The sequence below is a fragment of the Lichenostomus cassidix genome, chromosome 2 (assembly GCF_008360975.1).
Source record: "Lichenostomus cassidix isolate B80296 chromosome 2, HeHo_3.0, whole genome shotgun sequence".
Classification (NCBI taxonomy): Eukaryota; Metazoa; Chordata; class Aves; order Passeriformes; family Meliphagidae; genus Lichenostomus; species Lichenostomus cassidix.
Window position 1 is genome coordinate 35,551,333 of NC_139482.1, and position 22,214 is coordinate 35,573,546.

At 37.9% G+C, this 22,214-nt stretch overlaps 1 protein-coding gene across 7 annotated transcripts in view; it reads right to left on the reverse strand.

Annotated features, from left to right (window-relative positions):
* Window positions 1-22,214, reverse strand: part of TBC1D5 (TBC1 domain family member 5) — a 313,036-nt gene that overhangs the window by 40,025 nt on the left and 250,797 nt on the right. For 5 of the 7 annotated variants that reach the window (XM_085051059.1, XM_085051056.1, XM_085051058.1 and 2 more), the window contains 4 exons: window positions 19,289-19,374; window positions 13,433-13,704; window positions 8,648-8,713; window positions 2,566-2,729 (listed from right to left, as the gene is read on the reverse strand). In XM_085051059.1, the coding sequence (XP_084907185.1) occupies window positions 2,566-2,729; window positions 8,648-8,713; window positions 13,433-13,704; window positions 19,289-19,374 (588 nt within the window). The remainder of the gene's footprint in view (window positions 1-2,565; window positions 2,730-8,647; window positions 8,714-13,432; window positions 13,705-19,288; window positions 19,375-22,214) is intronic. The other 2 variants (XM_085051061.1, XM_085051062.1) reach the window with 1 other exon arrangement.

Here is a 22,214-nt window from a genome sequence, read left to right on the forward strand (position 1 = left end):
CAAGACCAAAAAAAATGTTTCCTTGACAATCAGACAGAGCCTCCTGTGCTGCAGCTGGTGCCCATTGCCTCTGCTCCTGTCACTGGGCAGCAGTGAAGAGAGCCTGGCTCGGTCCTCTTTGCACCCTCCCTCCAGATACTGATACACATTGGAGAGATCCCCTCTGAGCCTTCTCTTTTCCAGGCAGAACAGTCCCAGCTCTCAGCCTTTCCTAACAGGAGAGATGCTCCAGTTCCTTCATCAGATTTGTGGCCCTTTGCTAGACTTTCTCCAGTATGACCATGTCTGTCTTGTACAAGGGAGCCCAGAGCTGGACATAGCTCTCCAGGTGCAGTCTGTGACAATGACATTCCTGTTCATCCCATGACACTATTACAGTAATGCCCTCTGGTCTGTGAAAATGACTTATTTTAACTGCATGTAGAAGAAAATATTTTTACATATGCATTCCATTTTCACTGTGCTTGGAAAGGGCCTTTATTAGAAATACAAAGGTGAAGAGAAAATGGATTATTTCATGTGCTACACCAAGAATAACTGATTTTAAAACCATCTTTTTATAAAGAGATTGATGCCTGGCAATGTTCCAACAAAGGTATTTCCCTAATACTTAACAACATAATCTGTATCATTTTTAGATTAAAAACGCTAACCAGTTCAGTTTGATAAATAAAACAAAGATGTGGATCCATTAAGTTTTCAAGCTTTCTGCTTCCAGAAAACAGCTGTAAATGAAGCAATTGTACAACAGGAGAATACTGATGCAACTACTTCGGGTCCTTGGGAAGAACTCTTTGGGGTCTTCTACTTTACACGGAAAATGAAGTACCATGAAATTTAAAGGAAAACAAAAACCAAACACTCTCTTGTGCAACGGAAAACCTGTCGTCTTGGATCTGCTACAAATTCTGTTTTCCCATATTAAGGATCAGTCAAAAACTGAACACAAGGGAATGAATTTTGATAGACTAAAACCGTTTCTAGCTGTTTAATCATAAAACGCTAAAATATAAATGACATATCACAGTTAATAGAATTCTTTAAAAAATTTATGCCCTGCTTTGTTCGTCATGATTACCAATCCACTGAAAATTATCATAAGGACAACAGATCTGTTACAATGAATATTTCTTTATTCAAAATTCTTGATGAAAACATTAATGTAATGTCCCAAATTTGGGAAATTATTTACCTGAAAAACATGTTATTAATTAATGGATTTTAACTGAGTATGAAGATACAGTGGCAAATTCTCCTGTCTCCTATTAGAGGACTAAGGAGGAATTATTCTTAAAATGCCGGTGCAAAACCCCCAAGTTCTAGCCTGGATAAAAGTTGTAAATGAAAGCTTTATTTAGATCTTGTTAAGCCACATAAAAAGGAAAGTCCAATATTGCTGTATTTGTTTTTCTTCAACTCATGAGGACAAGCAGAAAGAAATTAAAATGTTGTTTTAGCTTTAAATTAAATTCAACATGTTTTAAATGGTAACAAACCAAAATTATAGCTTCTTGTTGACTAACCACAAAACACAGCTTTTCTTTAGACAACAGCAAAGCATTTGGAACAAGAATTAAACAGTCTTATTCATTGAATAAAAACGGAACAAAGTTGCACAAAGTTGTGCATTTCATTAGAACATTTTGAATATCAAATTGAAAACATGATGTGACTATTAATAAAGATTCTGTTTAAAATAAAAAGAATTGAGATGTTCAGATGAAATTTCTGTGCAATATTAGCTCTGAACACCTGAAGAATATTGTAACAGAAATTTGGCTATTACAATTCCTATTTATTGAAATCAATAGGGAGTTTTATGAGCCTACATTGAGGAAAAAAGAATGAAGAAAATGACTGTGCCTTTACCTTACAAAAACCACAACTTACTACATCCACTATGTAATTGTTTTCTTGTCAGCAGAGAGACACAGGGAAATGAGTATAGAGAATAAACAAGAATCCTCATGCTCCATGGCATACCTAGATCATCATAGTAGTGCTCCTAAAGTATCTTGGATGGGATGAGAATCTCTTTGGAACATACCCATGATTAGAGCTGATTTTCTTGGATAAGAACAACCTGTTTAAATATGAGTTTCTTGTGACCAAATGGAAGGTCAGATCTGCGCAAGAAATAGAACTGTGACTGCAGACTACAGATGCTACAGACACTGGGAAACCTCTGATATATTAAGGAATTTCAGGGACAACAGATGGACATGTTTGGATCTGCTGAGCATTCAAGCTTCCCACTGAACTTTTTATTAACTTCAGGACTACAGCAAAAGTCTAACAAAGCAAAAAATCTTAGAGGACTTCTCTCGTCTTTCTCAGAGGCAACAGGCACATTCACAGTTTCATTTCAGATAGGATAATGGGATGGAAGCCATAATGGAGATATCACTCAACACAAACAATTGAAATAGCTTATTTCTGCTTTGGACATTAATGTATGCTTAGGGAAACACTTCCAAGTGCAAGTGCTCAATGTATGGAAGAAATGAGTGTCTCTAACAATGCAGTGTGACATTAAAATAGCTTAAAAAAGTTAAAAGAACCCACCGACTCTTTTCTGCACATAGTTTTGCTTTGGGAACGTGAGCGGGAGATGGTACTGAAAAAGGAATCCTTTTTTGATGCAGACAGAGGTGGAGATCCTGTAAATTCACGTCCTCCAGACAAGCTCTCTATGCTTGGAGATGAACTGATGTTTTTTGAACTTTGGCCTGTAAAGGAAGTATAAAAAACCAAAAAGTTAATCTATGGGCATTTTCTTTTCCCCACAAATACTTCCTTGTCTTAATTGACATTGACTGAGAGTCACAGACAGCTTAAACACAGAATGAAATGTTGAAGTTTGTCAGCATGCACTGAGAGATTGAAGGACTGTTCACCTGCTCACACATGGAACTTAATTTCTTTATGAGAGAACACAAAATCTTTGTGTATATATAGATATATACACAAAAATTCACTATCTAGTACACACCTATATCTATATATATATGCTAAATTACGTGTGTATATATACATATATACACACACATATATATATATATATATATATATGTAAATACCACCTCACTATATGCACCCTAGACTGAGGACCTTCATGCCCTGTGCGGCAAAATGAGCAAGGTACCATCTCATAATAAAAAATTAAAAAAAAATCTGATGTCAGCAACACTACAATGGAAATAGTATTTTCCAACTATAAAACTTGGCAAAGAATGCTAAGAACAAGAATTTCAGATTCCAGAAGTGGGTTGGACACTGAAGATCTAGATGACAATATTTAGACTTTAAACAGGTAAAAAAGTAAAGTAAGTTTGGAAAAGAATGTAAGTTCTCATGCTTCAAATTTTAAGGCCATCTCCACCTAACAGACACTTTGATGAAGTCTACTCAATAGTTACTCACTGCCATTTCATAGGGCTTTTGAAAAGAATTTTGTCCACTATCATAGTGGAGACATCTGGGTAGAAGTCTGTGCTGGTTCATCATGGCAGTATAGGCAGTCAGGCAGCCTTTGATAAGGACCATTCTTCTAGCTGAGACTCACAAAGTGTTTTCAAAAACCCAGTATGCCAGTTTTCATCAACTTTCTTTAAGGAAATGTTGCTTTAGGACAGATGATAGTTTAAAAAATCTTTTTATCATGTGTATGATGAAGTCAGAATGACTCCATGAAACTGTAGAGTTTTCCATTCTGGAAAAAAGTTAAATAGCATGTAAAGAATGTTCAAGAATTCTTCCTGTCTCTTGTGTGATGGCTATTCTGATGAGAGGATTTATGTTCTCCTTTGTCCTTTCCTTTGTTTATGTGTGCTTTCATGCCACCATCTACAGCATCAAATCTATGATCCTCTGCATCGAAATCATTCACATTTTCTTTAAGGGTATAAATACAGATTTATTTGAAACACCCTTTTCACAAGGAGACTGTTAAATGTAAAGAGACTGAACAAGCAAATAATAAACAGACCTTGAATTAAAAAAAACTAAGAAAGGATCTGAGTTTAATATTCTGAACATTTTCTAGAAGAAAACTCATATAAACTGCTTCCCACCTTGTCCTTCATTCTCTGTTGCTTTATTCTGCTCACCTCTCCCATGACCCTCCTGCATTTTATGCCCTGCTTCTCATGCTTTTCTGCACCTTCCTGTCTGCCTCCACCTCTTCTCCAGATCCCTCCACACTGCCTCTTCTGCAACTTCTTACTCTAACTTTTTCCTTTATATATTCTTTACTTCCCACCAACTTCATTCAACTGGATTTTTCTGTTTCTTCACAGTCCTCCTCCAGGCACTTACTACCTACCACTTAGTCTGAGGAGTTTCCTTAAAAGTGCATGAGGTAGAGGCTGTTGCATATCTCCCTTAACTTTTGCCTTCACATTATATATAAAAATGGAATTTGCATTAATCAGGTACAGTGTAAGTAATTCTGGAGATGAAAAAGGAGAAACCACTGCATGGCAAACACCAGAAATAATTCAGTCACAAGGAAATTTTTAGAAGATTTATAATTTTAGGATAAAATCATGTCACTTGTCAACACCGTTATCCTTACAGTTGCCTTTATGTAAGAAAAAAACTTTTTATGCATTTCATAGTGGCAATTTACAATAGAATTGTGGTTGCAGTAGGTAAACTTAAAAATACTTTTGGAACAGATGAAATCACGTATTTTAGCAAATAAAGCATTTATAAAAGCAATTCACCCAGCTAAGCAAGAGCAGCCAATATAAATATAAAAAAAATCTTTTTGGAGGACAGAAAAAAAAGCAAGAGAAAAACATTATATTAAGTATAAATCAGACTAAATCGTCTCTCTTTACCATCCTACTAAGAAGAAGATATCTTCCCCATAGGGTCAAGATTAAAAAAACAAACAAAAAAAGCTAAATGAGCAATGTGTATTTTTCACATACTCTTTACTGCATGGCCTGCCATTAACATATTTCACCTGCAAAAAAGCAGACTATGTGATAAAAATTCACAAATAATATTGAGAGAAGAATACTTTAAATACATTTGAGGAACCCATATGAAAAGCTTGGGAAAACAACAACAAAAAAACATGCGTGAAGATTTTTTTTTCTATATTCTGTCTTTCAGCTCTAAGGAAAAAAATGTCCAAAATATAGTAAGAAATTGAAAAGACAGAGAACTGTCCTAATGGCCACTGAAAACAGCTATACTTCAAAAGATGGATCACAGTCCAGAGGAACAGCATATGCTTCTACTTGCACAACCAAAAAAGATTTTGTGGACTGAATACTACAACTGTCTGAAAAGGGAATTTGCTCAAATAACACCAAGAGCTTTGAACAGTCTGGTTACTATGGCCTATAAAATATAAAATGAAAATGAAAAATAAGAGCAATACAAGATCTAGTTAAACTAAGACAGAGATACAGTAAACCAGAAGTGATAAAAGTACTGTATCTGTATGTTTTCTACCAAAGTAAGAAAAAAGGTTAGGATGCACCTGCATGAATAAGCAAAGCTTGGAAAGTTATCCTTAGGAAACACTGTTCTTATTTCCTGAATCTAACCCCGTGAACAGTGCTGTGACATGATTATTTGGGGATTTGATTGAGAATTAAGACAGAAAGAACAGCATTTAGGAATAATTACGGTGTGTTGCAAATCATAAAGCAGAATTCTTGGACTGTGACATACTTTTCTAATTTCCAGAGGAGTAATTGTTTTTACAACTGTAAATAAGAAAGCTAAAAGACAGGTCATACCAATAGTATGTGTTTTCCTTAATGTGAAATAAAAAACCCCAAACCTGGCATCTATGATTTTCTCAACAGAAAAATTTAATGAATCACAGAATATTCTGACTTGGAAGGGAGCCACAAGGATCATTGAGTCCAACTCTTAAATGAAGCTGCTGCAACAACATTTAACTGAGTCACCATGCTTCTTCTGAAGTCCTTCAGATGTATCATGTGTGCACTGAGGCTGATGCATTAAAAACCCTCATATAACTTTGGAAACAACACTGTAGCACTAATGTGCAGATTTTGGGACGTCGGGGCAATGACACAAATGCCTTTTGTACCTTCTCTGTTGTGTGTCTTACTGATTCTACATCTTTCTTAACATGCACTGTGGTACATTCAGATCACTCACTAGCTTCATGAGAAGGTAATGGGATAGAGTTTCTAATTTTGGATTATTCCTCAGGGAAAAAAAAAGAAAGAGGAAAAAGAAAAAAAAGTCTTACCCTTCCCGTAAAATCAAAATGCATAAAGTTTGCAATAAAGTACAGTTGAAATACAGTTAATAACTAAACAACTCCATGTCCTTCTTTAGCAGCTTAATCAGCAACCTGAGAACACCACTGAATCAAAACTCTCATTTTCATCTGCTCATTCTGTCAATTTCAGATAAATACATCAAGGCTCCTTAAAAAAACATTGGTGAAATCTAATCTCTGACTATCTCAGCATATAACAGAAGGTCCTAAAGCCTATATGAAACAGGCTGAAGAAACCCATAAACATGGAACTGAAATACATGCTTATGAAGCACACAGAACAAATATGTAGGGATCCTTGACGTATGCAATAGTCAGAACACATTACTGCGTAGGATGTCTCAAAAAAAAAAAAATGCACACTAACATGCATAAATAGTTCACAGTAGTGATGCACAGGATTTCACACACTAAAAATACATCCATTTCTGAGGCAAAAAGGAGCAATATTATCTCCATGTGCTGGCTTCTATGTGGCTCACTACTTGCGTGTTGCTAGTACTGGGATTGACCCCAGCATTACAAAAGGCTCTGCCTCAAAACCATTTGGAAAACACACAGATGTGGTAGTGGAAACCTGTTGGTATTGCGGAGACCTGAGATGTCTTGAAAAGATGGATAATTTAAATTTAATGTAATCAATAATAAGTGCATATAATAAAGTAAAAGGTGATGGCAAGGAAAAGACTTACAATGAAAGGAAAGAGAGCTTCAGGTCTTACTAAGTTTCAGTTAAGTTATGGGGGATATAACCAGGAACTTTGGAGGTCCCTGCTACAATATATAAAAAATCAGAGAAAGATGCAAAAAGGACATACAAAACTTGCTCATTCTGTTTGATCCCTACTGAGGAAAAGAACAGCTTTCACAGTTTTAAGGGAAGCAAGGACAAAGATACCAAGAACAGAAGTATGGCACCATATATAATTCAAAACCATTCAGATCTGCTCATCTGTCTGTATTCACCATAGTCAGGATGGAGGGTATTAAAATTTGCAAAAAGAATGAGATGAGTTTTATAAAACTTTTCAAATAATTTAGTTTCCTTTTTTCTCCTACAGTGAAATTGGAACAAAGGCTTCCAGCACTTTCAGAATTCATTCAGACCACCTCATCACACAAATCCATGTGCTTTTTATTTCAGCCAAGGCAGGTAAGCTTGTCGTCAGTCAAGTGCACTACAGTAGATGTTTGGCCCAAAATACCTGCCCCAAATATAACAAGAGGGAGGTAATGCAGCTAAAAGGGACACTGATGATGGAATTGCCCCCCCATGACAGTGCGAAATGGGCTACAAAGTGCAGGCGCAGAAGAGATTTGTAATGCAGAGGGATGCTGACATGTGGTGGATGCCAGTGAAGGGACAGAGAGACATAGACACACAGGGACACACAGAGACACACACAGAGACATACACAGACACACACACAGACCTATAGACACAGAGAGAGACACGGAGACACAGACAGATACACACACACACACACAGCCAGCCACAGCCAGAGACACACAGCCATCCAGCCAGCCACACACACACACAGACACACACACAGACACACATGCACACAGACACAGGTACACACACACAGAGAAACAGCCAGCCACGCAGCCACCCAGCTAGGCACACAGACACAGACAGACACACAGACACAGACACAGACACAGACACAGACACACACAGCCACCCAGCCAGCCACACAGACACACACAGCCACCCAGCCAGCCACACAGACACAGACACACACAGAGAAACACAGCCACCCAGCCACGCACACAGCCACCCAGCCAGGCACACAGACACAGACAGACGCACACACACACACAGAAGCAGACATGCACACAGCCACCCCGCCAGGCACACAGACACAGACACAGACACAGACAGACACACACACAGCCACCCCGCCAGGCACACAGACACAGACACAGACAGACACACACACACACAGAAGCAGACATGCACACAGCCACCCAGCCAGGCACACAGACACACACAGACACGCAGACACACACAGACACACACACATAGCCACCCAGCCAGGCACACACACAGACACACACACACACACACACACAGACACACACACAGACACACAGACACACAGACACACAGACACACACAGACACACGCACATAGCCACCCAGCCAGGCACGCAGACACACACACAGACACACACACATAGCCACCCAGCCAGGCACGCAGACACACACACAGACACACACACACACGGACACACGGACACACGGCCAGGCACACAGACACACACAGAGCGCCGGCAGGGCCGCGGTGCAGCCGCGCTCTCTGCCGGCACAACAGCGGCGCTCGGTGGACGGACGGCGGCAGTGCTGGCGGGCGCCGCCCGGGCCTACCTGTGAGGGCCGCGGGGTGCTGCTGGGCCGCGGTTGGCCCCGGCGGCGCCGCCTCGCCCGCCTCGCCTGGCAAACAAACAACAGCGTTAGCGCGGCCCCGCCGCTGCAGCTCGCCGCACGGAAGAGCCGCAGCTTTGGGGGTTCAGCCGGAGCACCCTGCTTTGAACAGAAAGGACATCGTGAGAGAGAGCTGTAGGGACAGGCAAAAGGAAACGGGAAGATTGAATAACCAGTAGCCAAAGGCTGCAGAAACCCGATGCTTTTAAGCGACTGATTTAGATCAAAATCTAAATTTAACTGAAGAGTCAAAACCGTTTTGTCGGTGGCACTTTACAGAGACAGTGTCATTCTGCTATTAGGGAGCATCACAGAATGGCTGAGGTTGGAAGGGAGCACTGGAGGTCACCGGGCCAAACCCCTAGAGCACATTAGTCAGGATTGTATCCTGATGGCTTTGGAGTATCTCCGGGAAAGGGACTCCACACCTTCCCTGGGCAGTCTGTTCCAATGCACGGTCACTCGCACAGTAAAGAAGGTCTTCCTCATATTCAGGTGGAATTTCCCGTGCATCAGTTTCTGCCCATGTCCTCTTTGTTCTACTGCTTGGCACCACCAAGAAGAGCCTGGCCCCATCCTCTTCACACCACCCTTTAGATACTATCCCCTCTGTCTTCTCCAGGCGAAAAGATTCCAGTTCCCTCAGCCTTTCCTCACAAGCGAGGTGCTCCAGTCCCCTAATCTTCTTTGGAGCCCTCCACTGGACTCCCTCCATGTCTCTCTTGTGCTGAGGAGCTCAGAATTTGTATTCTTACTGTAAAAAAAATTCATAATTGCCTAATAATATGCATATGTTGTTAAATAAAGAAAAAAAACCCAAACATTTGTCAATCTGTGTTTTATTCCATTAATTTGTATTCAGTTTTGCTATTAATAAGGCAAATTTCTTTATCCATATGAAAAAGCATACTCCTTTTCTAGAGACACTTCATAAATAATTCTAAATAGGGAGATAATTTCTTTAGGGAATATTCGGTGACTGTGGAAATTCTGTTTGTGTTACAAGAAATACCTCAGAAATATCAACTCAAAAAACCAAATAATAGCCTAGAAACTCTTTAGACAGCTGATCACAGTTTTGGCAGAACTTTGTATTTAAAATAGTCCTCTAATGTGTCCTTGAGATAAAGCTGCATTCAAATCAAAAGTCTTTTGGGTTTCACCGTGAAAAGGACCTAGAAGGAAAACTATCTGATGCTATCAGGGAAGAAGAGAAAGGGAAATGCTTTATTCTCTTGGCAATACACTGCCATTTGGTAATCAAAGAATATCTAGTTTCTGAATGATGAAGGATCCACTGGAACACAAAGGGCAACAATTCTGCTTTTTTCCTATGTTTTTTTTTCATTATCAGTATTTTTATCTTTCAAAACAACCACCCGAACTGAAAATCCAATGAACTCAATATTTGAATTCAACTTTTGTGCCAATGAATTACTTCACTGTGCAGGATCAAGAGAATATTTTAATCCCTCTTCTGTTAGCCGGCTACCTTGCATAAGTAATCAGTAATGATACCCGATCTTCCTCTGTGCTGAGAACAGGCTGAATGGGATTAATATATTATTAGGAGGAACTGAATTTCCAATTAGGTGTCTGGATACTTTGTTCAACTGTGATTTGTAATGGTGAAGACTCATCTGGAATTACAGCCTTGCAATTATGGTTGGGGATTTTTTTTCAGTCTGTTGTTTTCCACGTACATTATCTAAATTATATACATGTTTTTGGTATGGAAATTCAGCAAGTACCAAAACTCTGGAGTGAGAATTTATTACAACTGATCATGTAAACCAATCGTCCCTCATTTAGAGTACAGCAGCATGAATGATAGCTAGTTTGTGAGTGGTAACTGTCGAAACAGAGCTGTTTAAGCTGGGACAGGATTATTTTGACAGTCCTGCAAGGTATTTTTATACCAAGGACTTACTCACACTTAATAAAAAACTAGATCCAGCAATTAATTTCATCTCTTCAAGCTTATAATTCTCTACATATTAATTTATCAGCACTACTTGAGCAATCAAAACCTGAATGGACCAGTATGAGAAAAATGGATGACTTATTTTATGGCTTGATGCCTGTTAGATTTACAGCCCTTTGGCCTGTTACACTGTCCAACTGAACATCTGTGAGTATTAGATCAAGTGGAAGCGCAAATGTCTATCAATTTAAATCCTAAATCCATGCCTCTGCCTACGTCAGCTAAAGAACTAAACTCCAGGGGGCTGAGGAGAGCTGAAAACACAGTGAAGAACAAGAATGGGAGATAATTAGTGACAGCTAGTTAGTAACGTGGGAGCCTTGTATTTCCAAACCATGCCAAATAGCTTTTAGATACTCAAAACCTACAGCAGGATCCAGAGCTAGAAAAAAAGCCAGTGCAGAAGCTAAAAAGTTCAGCACAAACATGAGTAGAATAAGAGCTTCTGAGAGTATGGATATATTCTAAATCCCAAATCTCAATGCTGGGCACAGGACTGGCAGCTTCTCATAGCTGTGGAGAGTGCCCTCATTCACTGGAGATGCTGTACAGCTCTTTCTTGAGCTGGTGTTACTGTCCTCCACAGAACTAAAAAGACTTATTCTTGCTTTTACGATGTGATGGAGATTGTGTTGACTTGTTTACAAAGGTCCCTGCATCAAACTTCAAAAGGCTTTTTAGCCTGTCTCTACCACAGTGTCATTGAAAATAGGGATTTTTTTCCTGAACATTTAAACTTACTTCAGAGAGAATTCACTGGGGAGCCTCTAAAACACTTTGTATCTCCTTTTATAATTTTTTGTGTCTCTTTAAAAACATAAATTATGCCACTTGCAAACACAGCTGCCATCATTTAAAATTTTTATACAAGTATAGGCAAAATACTGATAATTCTACAGGAGTGGAACAACAAGCATGGCACTAATATGTAAAACAAAACACATTGTCATCTGAACCTATTAAAAAAAGTATATTTACATTTTGTTCTCCTTAAATTGCTTCTGCAAAGGCTGTACCAAATATGGATAGACAGAATACACTAAGAGGAAGCTGCACTATGTTTTTTCCTCTTACCATGAAAAAGCCTTGTGCCCTGCATCATAAATTCTTCTTTACTGAATCCCCATATTCCTACTGATGGAGAAATATGTGCACAGCTTGCACATGACAATGACCAAACATAACTACAATTTTTTATGTTTGGTTGTTGTATGGAAAGTATCAGGTGCATTTCCTGACAATACATGTTAATTGGCACATACAACAGGCCATCCTTTAGCAGCCAGATCAAGATTAGGCTACAGTTGATTCCATCTATAGAAGTTGCTTCAAATTGTATGCTTTTGTTATATTAAGCAGGGAAAAAACCAGCCACCCAAAGACCACTTTTATACTCAAAAAGGAAAAAGAGAATAATGTGATAAGGGAACTATGGAAAACTTTTTAAAAAGCAAAGAAAAAGTCTCTCCATAATGGTGTAAATAATTTTGTTCTACACCTACTTTTACTTCCATTGTTGTGAGCAGGATTTGCATCAAAATTTCACTGCATTTCAGTTTCACGTCGGCATTGTAAAACCCTTGCTGGAGCAATTTCTGAGATTCTTGGGTGATTCTGAGAGAAGCTGCATATCTGGATTTTGCCAAGCAGCTGCAGTGGCCCTTACAGAAGTGCCTGTATATGTCTGCTCCAAAAGAACAGCTGTACTTTAGTTCTGCTCCCTCAGTGTCTGCTGTGGATGCGATGCATCATGAAAGGACCTTTGGACCATATGGATGCCTCAGGAGAGAGAAAGAACACCAACTTCAGCTATGAAGTGTTATTTCCCTTCTCTTACACTTTCAAATTTGTGGGAAAAAAAAAAAAAGAAAAAAGAAAAAAAGGATGCAATCCCTTGCAATAGCTCAGGGCAACCAACACCAGCCCTGAAGCTCATAACCATGACATTGGATGAGTTGCTAAGTGCAGCAGATACTTTTTTGCTCTATATTCTCCTTGGAAAGCACATACTGCTATGGGCTGCCTGAAGATGAAAAGCAGTAACCTACCTTGAGCGTGGCAGAGTATAGCAAACAACTACCAAAGCTGAGCTTGTGAGTCTGTGGTTTGAATAAGCTGTCCTCAAGAAATATAAAAAGAAAGGCTTAAGAAAAAGACACTGTTTACTAAATAAAGTGCAGAGGGCCATCACAAATTACTACAAGACAAATTGTTGTTATGGTTCAAATAACTTCTTAAATAAGCCCCCACACACTCTAAAGGGAATAAGAATTTGTTTATGAAGAGTTATTCTCTAACTTCCTTCACTTATCATTATGTATTTAGCTAATACTGTTATGCATGGGATTTTTTGCCAATAACTTGAAAAAACATGTATGAAGTTATTCTTCTAGTTAAAAACAGGTTACATTTAAAAGCCTGAAAAATTAATAGGCTTATGTTTATGGTAATGATGTAGTCTATAAGTCTGTCTGATGCAGTTCCTGGTTAATACATTTTTAAAGGTTCCAACCTTCTTACAGTATTTGTACATTCTTGAGATAACATCCAATTCTGTATTGCACTGTAAATGTGCTGTTGTACTTGGCATAGGCATCCTGCCTAACAAAATACTTCTTTTGCTGTTTCCTCCAAATATGTACACACTGATATAAAAATCAAGAGAAGAAAGTACTTTCTTCCACCCTGAAGATGTACGACAAAGCTTCCCTTGGTCATGGTGCTCCCACACATTTCCCCTTTACCTTTGCCCAGCTGAACTGGCATGCTTTCAGACTTCATCATCCTCTGCTGCTGTGACTGGTGGTGGTGATGCTGCTGGTGCTGGTGCTGCTGGTGCTGAGGGGCTTCCATGGTGCTCCTGCTTGGCATTGAAGAGGGAGGGAAGCTGCTCCCGCCGGCAGGAGCGCCCACTGCCCCACCTGAAGCCATGGCCGGAGCAATGAGCTTTCGGCCAAAATTCAGTAAGCTGTTGGAGACTTTGTTAATGTTCAGAGGGGCAGCCTTAGCACTGGCACTGAGAAAAAAAAGAGGAGAAATCATCACATCATTGCCAATGGTTTGGAAAGGCACAGCCATAGTTCTTTAAATCTGGGAGATAAAAATCCAAGATTTGAATGTTACAAGGAAGGTGTCTGAGTGTGGTGTGAATTCTTCCCAGCTAGTAGGGCCCAAATATTTTTTGTCCTTCTCCCTGAAAAATACAGACTAACCCCAAGCAAAGTGAGTTTGTACCAATTTTCTTAATTTGCCTTTCTAAAAAAAAAAAAAAAAAAGAGTGACAAAAAGCAATCCAGGCTCTACAGAATCGAAAACTTTGTAAAACTGAATTTTTGTACTTATTCAAAGACTGCTTTAATATTTATTTCTGCTAGATTAAATTCTCTCCAATGTTTACAATTACTCAAACTCAAATATTTCTTTCAGAAAGAAAAGCTAACACTAGACTTTACTTTTAAGTTGGCTGAGCTAGATGTCTCTTGCTCTGAGTTCACCTTCTGCCCAGCCCAATCATTTCAAGCCAAGCACTTTTTAATGGGAATCCTGATTTCTAAAGTGATTTTGCTGAAGAACTGCTTCAGGGTATAACACATATACTGAATCACAATCTTTATCATTGTTACTTTTTATTTTTAACTACAGTGGCTATTTAATTCACTTCAGTTATATGCAACATTAAGAATAAGGAAATTGTCGAACCATTTAATCTGTGTAAAATAAAGAGGCAAAGAACCTTCTAATTCCCAGTGGAAGTGTTCACATAACCCACAGATCAGCAAAGCCATTCTTATTTGTTCATGCAATAATTTCCTGCTTTATATAATTAATGCCTGAAATACCCTTCACAGAAATATATCACAACCACAAAGACCTTTTCACTCCTGAGGTTTAATTTTACTGCTCTGTACTTCCATGATATAAATAGCTGTCTTTTAAAAACATGAAGAAATGTAATTAAAACCAACACAATCATTGTACTGGGGAGAAACAGCTTTACAATATTTTGGGGAAGTTGAACTAAAAATAAACTACAAATTATTTAATACGGATAACTTGTAACTTTTGCAGACACCTGAAGAGCAATTTTTATTTTGCTCTTTCTATAATTTCTCTATTTGTCTCCAGAGATGGGTTTTTTTCAGATTACACAATACAAACATGCACAAACATATAAAGCACATCCAGAAAATAACAACAGATGAATTGTTTAGACTCAGAATAGATGCTCAGAATAGACAGAAAAGGAGAGTTACCTGAAGTATGAGAGCCTGCACACTCTCACAAGATACAGCCCCAAGCTGTATAGGGCACTTTTGCCATGTACTGGTGACGAAGAAAGATGGCCTGTACAATTTTTTAGGAGGAACAGCAGTGCAGAGACTGGGACCAAGTGTTGCTTCCCAGTTTATGGAAACTGGGAAGGAATGATTGCTAAATAATAATTACAGGATGTTTCTCTGTCTCCCCATTTTACTTATTGCTGCTGGTGTTACAAAAAGCCCTTCCACAGTCACTTGAGAATGACTGAAAAAGCCACTACGAGGAAAGCATCTAGAGAACTATAAAATGGTCTTATAAGAGGTCCAAATGGTTTCAAAAGCAAACTGAGTAGCTGTGAGAGACTGAAATATTAATGGTTAATAACTCAAACAATGGCTGATATGCAAAAGCTGCAGGTGCTTTGCCAGGGCCAGGTTTGCACCCCACAGCTGAAGGGCAGAAGGAGAGTTTTGGGATGTTTGGTGGCTCCTGGGTAAGAAGCAGAAGTTTGCTGACTCTGACCCTAAAGGAAATCCAGAGACTGCAGTGCACTCACTCCATGTGGTGCATGCACTGCCTGATTCAAGGATTGCTGGTGTATCACAGTGCTGGATCTTCACTGCAGCACAAAATGGAATTTCTGAAGTTATAGCTGATTTGGCTGCACTAACAGCTGCAGCACCCAACACTGCAAACCTAACAGCCACAATACAAACACCTGTGGGATTGAGCATTGATGGGTTGGTTTCAAAGTCCCCTCCTAATTCTCCTGTCTGGGCAGTGAAAGAGCCAACAAAGAGTCGTGGCTTACAGTTTATTGCAGGCAATTGAATGCCAGTACTGCCTTTAACCACTGCTCAATTGGCACTTGGAAAGGAGGGCAATACACCTTTAACAGCCTCCCGCCAGGGTATGAACATTCACCCATGATTGCATAGGCTGTGCAATGAACAGTCTCACTCCCTCTGGACATGAAATTAATTGCAAGAGAACCCCCTGAAAAGGTGGGGGAAGAACAGCAGCAGTGTGAAAAGCACTTCACGAAACTGACGTTGAGATTCCACCAGAGAAATATCAAGTCCAAGCTGTTAAACAACTTGAGCCACTAAGGGGTAACCTGCCCAGACCAACCCCTCTGAGACTTGTATTGTTTTCTTTTGCCAGGAATGATACCAGCACAGCCCCACTGAAGAACAAACACATGTGAGTCACCCCCATCAGAGTGGCCCCCCTCAGGAGTCCAACACTTTGGTCCTCTCAGCCCCACCAGAACCTGAACTTACTAGTTTAACCAGTTCTGAATGGGGGACAGCCAGTGGATTTATACGAGAAGGCTCACAGAAAACAGCCTCAGAGATTTGATACTCACTTTTCCCTTGGGCCCTTTTAAAATTTTGGTTATTTTTGGGGTAGGCACAGGAGCACAAATGTCAGCATTTCAAACTGAAGTTGCTGTTCTAGTGGATTATGGCAGACAAGAAAAGGAGCTGGGAATCAAGACTCAATGGATTGCTTCTTATTTTTAATAATCTGCCTGTAGTAGGCTTAGTTTTCTCTTTTCTTTTTATAGGAACCTGCTAACAGATGAGGTCAAGCTGCAAGGGATCTCAACCACTTATCAACAGTTGCAATAAATCTAATTACATTGCTGATTTTGGGGGTCATACCAGTAACAACTTGGCTGAGATTCAGAATCCAAACTTTAGTATATTTGGCATATAATTTCCCTCAGTCTACTGAAACCAATCACTAAAGTTGGAGATTGGGGTGGTATATATATCACTCACTCACCTAAAATATTAGCTTAGAAGGAAGATGATGGCTTGCACATTGAGTCCTAGGTTTGTGTTGTCTCTAGGTCTAGAACCTTGACAATCACTAAAAAAACCCCTTTACACAAAATATTATATTTACTGAAAGTAAGTGATTTTCTTTGCCAGGCTACCTGAGCAATAAAGCCACTGGACATTTTGAGCTAACTGAATCATTCGAATCATGATGGTCCACAGATGCAAGAAACAAAGCTTATACAGAGGCTTGTGTATTTGTGTCCAGTTGCTTGTTCCTTTCTTGTATATTTTCCTTTTCATTTTATATTTTGCCTAATAAAAAGTGCCAGCTTTCCTTCTACACTGTTTGATTTGCTGCTTTGATATGTATGTCCACCAGGACAAATTAGTTTATTTGCATCTTTCACATGGTTGGAAAGGGACTTTTTGAGGAAAACTTCATTTTACAGGAACAATGAACATAAGCAATTCCTAAGCCTTCATGTCTGAAACATGATTTCTAGAAATGCTTCCAACAGTAACATGCAAAAATGTTTTAGAATTACAACTAGAAAGGATAGTTATTGCAAGTCCTAATAGTCTGTGGTGTGATTCAGCTGTGCTATGAACGCTGCTGATGATAAGCTCAGAACACACATAAATACATGAAAAAAAAATACTACTATCTAAATATCTTTTCAAGAGGCAGTTTTAATAAATGTATTGTGAAGTAAATTCTGTGCAATTTTTTCTGAATGACAGCTTCACAAAATGAACAATAGTGAGGTGCTACATGTCTGGAGGAGTTACATTAAAACTGAGCTGTAGTCCAGGAAAATAAGAACAATGTGTCGATTTCTTACCATTTAAATGATATATTAATGCAAAAGATGATTACAGTCATTAAACATGGATCAATCTACATTTTAGCCATCTAAATGTACCAGACATGCACAACAATTACAAGAAACATACTGATTGATTATGTTGTAGAGTTATCAGCAGATGCATTTAAAAGTAAGGCATCAGTTAAAAAATATGAGTATCAAGGAGACGTGAATTCCATCTATGAAGCAAACAATTTTGTTTCATCACAATAAGCATCATTGACCTTGACTGTGAATGGTGTATTTTTAAACTAGCAATAGGGAGATGATTCAATCTCTGCAGTTTTCTGCTAAGATGGAAATGTTTTGTTTTAAGCAGGCCTTATTCAAAGGCATTTTTCTTTTCAGCAAGTAATCATTACAAGAGATGAGAGACAAATATATGAATATGACCGATTAAAAAGTTTTGTATGTGATAAAATAAGCAATATATATCAGAGATTTGTCAAGATATTTTAAACAAATCACTGCGACTGTGGAATTAAAGATGAAAAAGACCTGGTAGTTGATTTAATCCATCTCTGCTCACTGCAGAAACATTTCCTAACGTTACATCTTCCAGTTCTCTCCCTAGCCCAATCTTAAACAGATTTACCACATTTGACCTACTCTAAGTGTTCCTGTTTTGAGATAAATTTATCCAAGCTTTTCTTCTACGTGAATTATTCTAAACAACTTCCCATCTCCTTAGGTATATATTCTATGTATATGTGTGCAATTAATTTATATTCCTACACAGATTTAACACATTTTTTTTCTCAGAATTTAGGTTTCCAGCAGGTGTCATTCTTGTTTGAGTTTTACGATTTCCCGTTTTCTTCAAAATCCTTGAAATCTTTCTTTTTGAAACTTCAAGCAACTTATTTTTTCAGTTTAAGCAACATTTGAGATAATTTTTCAAAACAGTAAGTAAAAACATTAAGACAATGCAACAGAATGCAGTAATCTTTGACACCTATCCCCAACTTTAAAGCCTGATTTATTAAAAAGATGTGTTTGCAGTGACTCTACCTAGCTTTAATTTCTGCTTCTTTGTCCATTTCTAAAAGCTTTTCAAACTACTCCATTTTAATTTTAGTTGGCTTTTAATGTAGCTGATTTCAACAGAATGTGACAGAGATGCAAAAGTCCAAAAGCTACTATGTTCCCACGAATCAGCAGGCAGAGGATATGGCTGGGGCCATGTGCAACCCAAGAAACTGCCTGTGGCTGTGTCGACTGAAGCATTATGTCTTGTGCTGGATAGCCCTGCAGCCCCCAGCAGGCACCAGTCACTGGCACCCACCTTAGGCCACCCAGATAACACAGCCTTGGACAAGGAATTTTAGCATTATTGATACAAACCATTTCTAAAAGAAGGGAGAAGTTTTGTAAAAATTTGTTCAAACAGAATTTTTATCAATTTAAATTAACTTTGACAGCTTCTGGTACATGGATACTCCAGGTTGTGATCAGGTGCATTATCAGAATTATCGGAAAAACAAAAAGATGCCAGCGAGTGACTGCAAAACAAATTTTTAATGTAATAATAGTCAAGGGACACATTTGAAATAGATGTCATGAAATAAACACATGTGCTTCTAATATTGCTTATGTAATTCCTGTTTAGGATAAATGTGACTTCTGAAATATTTTGTTTATGTAAGATCTTAGTTTGGTGAACACATATTTAGAAATAGCTTACCGGGTTTTGTTCATCAAGTCTGCTCCACGTGCTTTGTAATAATCTAAATTTTGTTGGAACTGGTGAGTCACTGGTCTTGGATTTCGCTAAAAAATAAAAAAAAAAAAACCTCATTGTAATTTTCTGTGAGATTTTAAGCAGAGACATGAAATATGTTCATTAATGAGGATTAGAAACTCACAGAAGAATTTCTTTTCTTTGGATCTTGGTTTCTCAAGGCACTAATGCCACTTACGTCAAAGTGACACCTTAAAATACTTAACATAATACCATATTCTACCTGTAAGTCCATTCCATGCTCACAGAAATCAGTATTCTTCCAAACAGTGATAAGGTTATTTGCTGTAGTGGTAACATTCCTAATTAAATCAATAATTCTTGGACAAGTACAGATACTGATCTGATTTCTTCCTGCAGGTCAGATATAGAATTTTACCACTTCCAAGCTAAAGTGCTATGCTTTTAAAGAAAATGGTAATAGTATGGAGAAACTATAGCAAACATTTTGAACTGAATCCATCACTAGCAGTATCTCTGTTAAGCAAAGAATTAATTTTAGTGAGACAACCTGAACATTCCCACTAGATGGCACATGGAGCCTATTTTTGCTCTCCAAATTTCACCCTACTCAAAACAGGCCATGAATAAAGGACTGTTGTCCTATAATAAAATGTACATAACTAATATTGAAACCAGAATACGCTTGTTATTCTCCACCTCTGACACAATGAAACTCTTTCACGGAATCATGCTGCCTTCAGTAGTTCTGAAATCATCCTTTTGGGATCTAAGAATCCATTGAACATTAAGCACAGACTGCAGTATCTGCATAAAGTATCTTGATCGAATGAATGTATCCTGAAGGACACTATTTGGAGGGGCAAGTAAGTATTTTTAAGTAAAAAAATTTTCATACAGATGGAAACAAAATAACACGGAGGCACAGAGAGGCCTTTTTTAAAAATATATATAAGAGAGAAATAGCTTAAATAATTTCCAGTGTATAAGAAAACAAAATGGTAAATATCTGCATAATGATCAGATATATTGTATAAAAGAGATCTAAAAGAGAAATAGCTTAAATAATTTCCAGTGTAAAAGAAAACAAAATGGTAAATATCTGCATAATGATCAGATATATTGTATAAAAGAGATCTAAATACTTTCCCAATATTTGCTACAAAGTTTTAATCATTTATAGGCTGTTGCCTTATATTCTGATCTGTCTTTTTAAGTCCTGCTAGTAGTAAATACAGTTTGAGTGAACTATGCATTGAACTTTCCAAAATAGTTATTCACAGGTGAGAGCATATTATATTTTTGACAGAGTCAGTCCTCAACTGTTTCTGTTTCACATGTTATGTGTTTGCTCTCCAGATTTCATTCTAGACTGGAATATCCACAGTCTTATCCTCCCATTTTCCACATACTTGCAGATATACCTCCTACCTTGAAAACCTTGTTTTTGGAGGAGGATACAGGACTTGGATTTTTAAAGATGAAAACATTGCATGAGCACAAAAGGACGGAAGAAAATTTACAGAACTGGTAGATACCAAAGGCCAGGATGATTTCTGTGAGCATATTTAAGGGTGGGAATTTCCAGACTGTTTCCTGCAGTTAGACTTAATCTTGTATGAAATGCCTCATTTTCTTTCTTTGGAAACACAATAAACATTTTAAACATATATGCTGTTTGTAATGTTCATTAAAAAATGAAGCGACTAAAAGCTATTAGACAAGCATTAAAAAAATTCTCATCTGTCCTACCACCCACACTGTAACGGCCGTTCTACATTTTTTATCTCCTGTTATAAAAACAATGTTTGAATAACTCCACCTATTCATAGAGCTTGAAAGTCAGTCCTCATCAACTGACAGCAATAACAATGAATCAGCTTTAGTTACTATTGCTCCAGTTTGGTAATTCAATACATTTCTATGATAATCAAATCCAAACTGACGTGATGAGGATAACCGATGGTTCTGTGACTTCTATGCAAGTAATCAAACAGTGTAACTTTTCTTCTATGAATTAAGTAACTTCCTTCTTTACATGTCTTGAAGGGTAAAGTTGAAGAGTAAGAGATGGATAAAAAATGGACACTTTTAAGCCCTAAGAGAGCCCTTTGAAAAATACCAAGTGCTAGGCAGATTTGCAATTTGCAATTTGCTTCCAATAATTCAGTATATATTGAAAGTTAGAAAAAACACTGGAATTTCTTTTCCACCACCCAATAAATAATAAAAAAGATTATTACACATTGCTTCTGAATTAAAGAAAAACACAAAACCAAAACAAGAGGAAAAGACCATGTGGAACAGTATCTTGAAATATATTTATGCAGAAATGACAAGCAATTGAAGGCATGAAAGGCTGATCTACTATCTAAGCACTTAAAGCCATTAATAGGAATAACATCTAACTTGAACATATGAATGAGGCTCAAGCATTACTTTCACAGGGCCTATTTAAATTCCTATGAGGTTTAACGGTATCAAAGGAAGAAGCAGTTTCTAGTAGTATTACATGCAGTGAAAAAAAAGCCCTCAGAAAAAAATTTGTTGAAAAAACATTAGAAATGTAAGATAGTAAATGCTAAGGGTTACTACTGCAACTTCTTTTGTAGCATCACTGAGATATCCTCTTGAAAAATTTCAATGTTTAAAAAAAACCCCCTGACATATATGTTAGCAGACAAGTATCTGTGAAGTATCTCCACAGAATATTTAAACACTTCTGAAAACTGAAATTCAGACAGTAAAAAATATGTTATTTTGAAGATTATGATCTTTATGCCACTGTGGTTATCCTTTAAGTTTTGTGTTCTTTTCAAACATTTCAGTAAGTTCAATGTAAAAAGCAAAATGGAAAACCTACACAATTACTATGTTTCTTCCTTAAGAATTTTAAACTAATTCCCCT